We start from the raw sequence: 6,922 nt of genomic DNA on the forward strand, positions 1-6,922 counted from the left end.
AGTAAAAAAAAGAACTAAATGAGCTGATAACCTGATAGGATCCCAAATGATACCGAAATTATCCAGAAAAAGCTATGAAATTACCCCCACGCTATCGCGGACGGATCCCGAAAACCACCCAGAAATGCCCCGAAAGGGTCTCCAAAAGTTCCCCGAATAGTCCCAAAAAAACCCGAAATGACAGCGACACGATTCTAGACGTATCCAGAGAACCACACAGAAATGATCCCTGAATGTGTTCCAAAATGATCCCGAAAAGGTTTCGAAATGACCCTGACAGGCTCCCGGGCGGATCTCAAAAACCATCCAGAAAATATCCCGACATACTCCAGAAAAAGTTCCGAAATGGCTCCCAGGGGATCCACGACGGATCGCGAAAACCATACAGAAATGATTCCGGAAGGATCCCAGAATGGTCCCGAAATAGTCCGGAAATGACCCAGATGGGATCCCGCACAGATCCAGAAATGATCTCGGAAGGGTGCAAAAACTATCCCGGAAAAGTAACAAAAAATCCGGAAATGGCTCCAACGGCATCCCGGACGGATCCAGAAATGATCTCGAAAGTTCCCCAAATGTTCCCAAAATGGTCCCGAAATGACCCTGATGGATCCGTCAAACCATCAAGAAATTATGCCGAAAGGGTCCCAAAATGATCCCGAAATAATACAGAAAAAGTCACGAAACGACCCCTACAGGATCCCCAAATGATCCCGTATTAGCCCCGAAAAGGTCCCGAAATAACTCCGACGGGATCCCGGACAAATCCCGAAAACCATCCAAAAATGATGCCGGAAGAAATCCCAAATGATTCCGAAAAAGTCCCGCATTGATTCCGACGGGATCCCGAACGGATACCGAAAATCATCCAGAAGTGATGCCAGAAAGGTCCTCAAATGATCACCTAATAGTCCCGAAATTACCCTTAAGGGGTCATGGACGGATCCCATAAACCATCCAGAAATGATCCCGATATAGTCCCGAAGAAGTCCCGAAATGACCCTGACGGGATCTCGAACGCACCCCTAAATGACCCCGACCGGATCCTGAAAGCCATCTCTAAATTATCCCGAAAAAGTTCCGAAATGACCCTGACTGGACCCCGAAAGGATCCCGAAAACTTTCCAGAAATGATGCCGGAAAGGTCCTGAAATGATCTCCTAATAGTTCCGAAAATACCCTGACGGGATCCCGAACGGATCCCGAAAACTATCTAGAAATGATGTCGAAAGGGCCCGAAAATGATCCCGTATTAGTCGAGAAAAAGTCCCGAAATGACCCGACGGGATGCCGAACGAATCCCAAAAACCATCCAGAAATGATGCCGGAAGAGCCCCCAAATGATCCCGAAAAATTCCCCAAATGACCCCGACATACTCCAGAAAAATGATCCCGAAAAAGTCCCGCAATTACTCCGACGGGATCCTGAACGGATACCGAAAACCATCCAGAAGTGATGCCGGAAAGGTCCTCAAATGATCACTAATAGTCCCAAAATGACCCTGACGGCATCCCGGACGAATCCTGAAAACCAATCTTAAATGATGCCGAAAAAGTCCCGAAATGACCCTGATGGGACACGGAAAGGATCCCGAAAACTAACCAGAAATGATGCCGGAAAGGTCCTCAAATGATCTCCCAATAGTTCCGAAAAGACCCTGACGGGATCCCGAACAGATCCCGACAACTATCCAGAAATTATACCGAAAGGGCCCGCAAATGATCCCGTATTAGTCGAGAAAAAGTCCCGAAATGACCCCGACGGGATGCCGGACGAAACCCAAAAACCATCCAGAAATGATGTCGGAAGGGACGCCAATGATCCCGAAAAAGTCCCGCAATTATTCCGACGGGATCCTGAACGGATACCGAAAACCATCCAGAAGTGATGCCGGAAAGGTCCTCAAATGCAAACCTAATAGCCCCAAAATTACCCTGACGGCATCCCGGACAAATCCCGAAATCCATCCAGAAATGATCTTGGGAAGGTCCCAAAATGATCCCGAAATAGTCTGGGAAAAGTCCAGAAATTACCCTGACGGGTTCCCGGACGAATCCTGAAAGACATCCTTAAATGATCCCGAAAAAACCCCGAAATGACCCTGACGGGATCCCGAAAGGATTCCGAAAACTATTCAGAAATGATGCCGGAAAGGTTCTCAAATGACCCCCTAATAGTCCCAAAATGACCGTGACGGGATCCCGAACGGATCCCGGCAACTATCCAGAAATGATGCCGAAAGGGTCCGCAAATGATATTAGTCGAGAAAAAGTCCCGAAATAACCCCGACGGGATCCCGGACGAATCCCAAAAACCATCCAGAAATGATGCCGGTAGGTATCCCAAATGATTCCGAAATAATCCCGAAACGACCTCGTCGGCATCCCGGACGGATACCGAAAATTATCCAGAAATGATGCCGGAAAGGTTCACAAATGAGCCCTAATATATCCGAAATTACCCTGATGGGATCCCGGACGGATCCCGAAAACCATCCAGAAATGATGCGAAGGGGTTCCCAAATGATCCCGTATTAGTCGCGAAAAAGTCCCGAAATGACCCCGACGGCATCCCGGACGGATCCCGAAAACCAGATGCCGGAAGAGCCCCAAATGATCCCGAAAAGGTCCCCAAATGACCCCGACGAGATCCCGGACGGATACCGAAAACCATCCAGAAATGATGCCGGTAGGTATCCCAAATGATCCCGAAATAGTCCCGAAATGACCCCGTCCGGATCCCGAAAACTATCCAGAAATGATGTCGAAAGGGTCCCCAAATGATCCCGCATTAGTCGAGAAAAAGTCCCGAAATGACCCCGAAGGGATCCCGGACGGATCCCGAAAACCATACAGAAATGATGCCGGAAGAGCCCCCAAATTATCCCGAAAAAGTCCCCAAATGACCCCGACGGGATCCCGGACGGATCCCGAAAACCATCCAGAAATGATGCCGGAAGAGCCCCAAAATGACCCCGAAAAAGTCCCCAAATGACCCCGACGAGATCCCGGACGGATCCCGAAAACCATCCATAAATGATGCCGGAAGAGCCCCCAAATGATCCTGAAAAAGTCCCCAAATGACCCCGACGAGATCCTGGACGGATCCCGCAAACCATCCAGAAATGATGCTGGAAGAGCCCCCAAATGATCCCGAAAAAGTCCCCAAATGACCCCGACGAGATCCCGGACGGACACCGAAAACCATCCAGAAATGATGCCGAATGATCCCGTATTAGTCGCGAAAAAGTCCCGAAATGACCCCGACGGGATGCCGGACGAATCCCGAGGACCATCCAGAAATGATGTCTAAAGGGACCCAAAATAACCCCGAAAAAGTCCCGTAATGATCCCGGAAACCATCAAGAATTTATCTCTCGAAGGTACGCAAATGATCCCGAAAGTACCCCGACGGGATCCCGAACGGATCCCGAAAACCATCCAGAAATGATGCCGGAAGGGTCCCCAAATGATCGGGAAATAGTCCCGAAATGATTCCGGAATAGTCCCGAAAATGTCCCAAAATAATCCCGACGGGATCCCGGACGGATCCCGAAAACTATACAGAAATGATCCCGGAAGGGTCCCAAAATGATCCCGAAATAGTCCTGAAAAAGTCCCGAAATTACCCCGGCGTAATCCCGGACCGATCCCGAAAACCATCCAGAAATGATCCCGGAAGGGTCTCGATATGACCCTTACGGGATTACAAATAAGGTGAAGCTAATTATAAAACCATGTTAATAAGGCAGCAGGCGCATTGGAGCGATTAAAAAGTTACATAGAAACACACAGGTAAAGCTAATAAAAGCGTGCTAATAAAAACAATTGATGGAGGGCGGATGGCGGGAGTAGAGGAGAGGACCACTGATCGTTCCTCCAAAATTGTCTAGATCTCGTTCTGTATGTACCAGATACCAAAAACTATTGATTTAGAAGAAAATTTATATTGAGTTATAACAATTTATAGATTTTACACCAGAGGGGGTGATAAAGGGGGGCGGGCGGAGGGTGTCACTGCTTACTTTGTAAGCCCTCGACTTATTTGACCCCTTGAGTCTGTGATATTGGTGAAGGCCAGTATACGTAAAGTTATAATGTGTAAAAATTATTGAAAAATTATTTCTCGAAGGGGTCGTGGGACCCCTACCCCTCTTTCCATGTTCGAAAAAAATTTCGCTAGTAGACCACTGTCTGTGTCCCAAATTTCATCAAAATCCGTGTAGCCATTCTGGCGTGATTCAGTCGCAAAGACGAAAAAATATAATAATTAAATTATAACTGTTCCTAGGGGCGGAGACCACGCCCCTTTTGAAAAATATATAGCTAGTAGATCCTTCTAGAATATTGGCTATATGTGTGCAAAATTTCATCCAAATCGGTCCAGCCGTTCTTGCGTTATTGAGTCACAAAGACAAACGTCTGGACAAACATCCAAACATCCAAACATCCAAACATCCAAACATCTTCACATCCAAACTTTGCCATTTATAATATATATTAGAATTAGAATATTAGAATTAGATTAGATGTAATACCAGGAACAGTATTCCTGCCAAGATTCCAAGGGCATTTGATTCCGCCCTGCAGAACTTTTTCATTTTCTTCTACTTAATATGGTAGGTGTCACACCCATTTTACAAAGTTTTTTTCTAAAGTTATATTTTGGGTCAATAAACCAATCCAATTACCATGTTTCATCCCTTTTTTCGTATTTGGTATAGAATTATGGAATTTTTTTCATTTTTCGTAATTTTCGATGTCGAAAAAGTGGGCGTGGTCACAGTCGGATTTCGGCCATTTTTTGTATCACTACAAAGTGAGTTCAGATAATTACGTGAACTGAGTTTAGTAAGGATATATCGATTTTTGTTCAAGTTATCGTGTTAACGGCCGAGCGGAAGGACAGACGGTCGACTGTGTATAAAAACTGGGCGTGGCTTCAACCGATTTCGCCCTTTTTCACAGAAAACAGTTATCGTCCTAGAATATAAGCTCCTACCACATTTCACAAGGATTGGTAAATTTTTGTTCGACTTATGGCATTAAAAGTATCCTAGACAAATTAAATGAAAAAGGGCGGAGCCACGCCCGTTTTGAAATTTTCTTTTATTTTTGTATTTTGTTGCACCATATCATTACTGGATTTGAATGTTGACATAATTTACTTATATACTGTAAAGATATTAACTTTTTTTTTTTATTTGATTTTTTTAAATTTTTTTTTAAAGGGGGTGGTCGGCCCCGATTTTGCTAATTTTTATTAAGCATACATATAGTAATAGGAGTAACGTTCCTGCCAAATTATATCATGATATCTTCAACGACTGTCCAATTACAGCTTGCAAAACTTCTAAATTACCTTCCTTTAAAAGTGGGCGGTGCCACGCCCATTGTTCAAAATTTTACTAGTTTTCTATTTTACGTCATAAGGTTAACTCACCTACCAACGTTTATCACTTTATCCGTCTTTGATAATGAACTATCGCACTTTTTCGATTTTTCGAAATTTTCGATATCGAAAAAGTGGGCGTGGTTATAGTCCGGTATCGTTCATTTTAAATAGCGATCTGAGATGAGTGCCCACGAACCTACATATCAAATTTCATCAAGATACCTCAAAATTTACTCAGTTATCGTTTTAACGGACGGACGGACGGAAATGGCCCAATCAAATTTTTGTTCCATACTGATGATTTTGATATATGGAAGTCTATATCTATCTCGATTCCTTTATACCTAACAACCAACCGTTATCCAATCAAAGTTAATATACTCTTTGAGCTCTGCTCAACTGAGTATAATGATATTGTTCACATCCGTCATTATTCAATACAACGAGCAGCAGCGTTGACTAGTGTTAAAGTTTGTATTTTGGTATTAAATTTGAAAGGTACACCAACATCAGTTTTAATAGCACTCCGAAAAGTGTTAATACTCCATTCTTTTTCACATTGCTCTATTTTGGTGACAAATTTTGAAGTAACACCAAAATGTTTTATATTACTCCGAAAAGGGTTAATTCTGCACTTCAAAAAATCTCAACAAACAAACAAAGCGGTCGACTGCTAAAAATTTATAGTATAATACATATAAAATAGTATATATAAGATTAATATAAGTGTCCCCAGTGGCGGGTCATCGTGAGGAGCTCAGAAAGAATGTCCATAAGGGGGCTGACGTGACGTCCTCATAAAGGAGCCGGATGCCCAGTAGGGGGAACGCGCGAACCGGTTGAAGTACCGATTTATCCAATCCATCCTTATACGATATCGTGCCTGTTTTCTACGGAAAAAATAATAATAACAAGTTTTATATAATAAATTAGCTTGTATCTCTTAGTTTAGATAGGCGAGTATTGCATTACATATAGTGGCAAAAGTACATTCAAATATATATATTGCTCAAATTTATATCTTCTCGTTTCAAAATTCTAGAAAGCCGATTTGGCCGTTGGTTCTTTGACAATCACGTATGCAAGGGAAAGTGTAATCGATTTTACCAAACCATTTATGAACCTTGGTATAAGCATTTTGTTTAAGGTAATTGCGTTTGGAACTATGAGCTGCAGTCGGATTCTGTCCGCCGCTAAAGCCTAATCTCCCTCGCCTAAAATCACTGAAGGTGATATGTATCTAAACAAATTAACATGTATTTTAATAATGTATATTGGAACGATTTTTCGTCATCCCTTGTCAAATTTGGTTTTGAGACAAACCGGTTTCGGCGTTGTGCCATCATCAGTGTCGATTTTCGTTCTGATCTGTTGTTGTCATTTGTCCTGTATTTATAGTTCGTAGGTATATGAGCAGGTATTGTCAAATTGATGCTTGTGTATATTTAGTTATGTGTATGTGCTGTGTGTTCGTTCAGAACCGAGGGTGGTTTACTAATCGATTTGTGTGGCTGACTGGGGTAGGTA

General features: G+C 43.3%; 1 protein-coding gene across 1 annotated transcript in view; it reads left to right on the top strand.

The window, feature by feature from the left end:
* LOC137235249 (glutamate receptor ionotropic, kainate 2-like) overlaps positions 1–6,599 on the top strand; it is a 650,404-nt gene extending 643,805 nt beyond the window's left edge. The window contains exon 5 of the mRNA XM_067758330.1: positions 6,438–6,599. Within this exon, the coding sequence (XP_067614431.1) occupies positions 6,438–6,599 (162 nt within the window). The remainder of the gene's footprint in view (positions 1–6,437) is intronic.
* Positions 6,600–6,922: the final 323 nt, after the last annotated feature.

This window comes from Eurosta solidaginis, chromosome X (genome assembly GCF_040869045.1).
Source record: "Eurosta solidaginis isolate ZX-2024a chromosome X, ASM4086904v1, whole genome shotgun sequence".
In the NCBI taxonomy this organism is placed as follows: domain Eukaryota; kingdom Metazoa; phylum Arthropoda; class Insecta; order Diptera; family Tephritidae; genus Eurosta; species Eurosta solidaginis.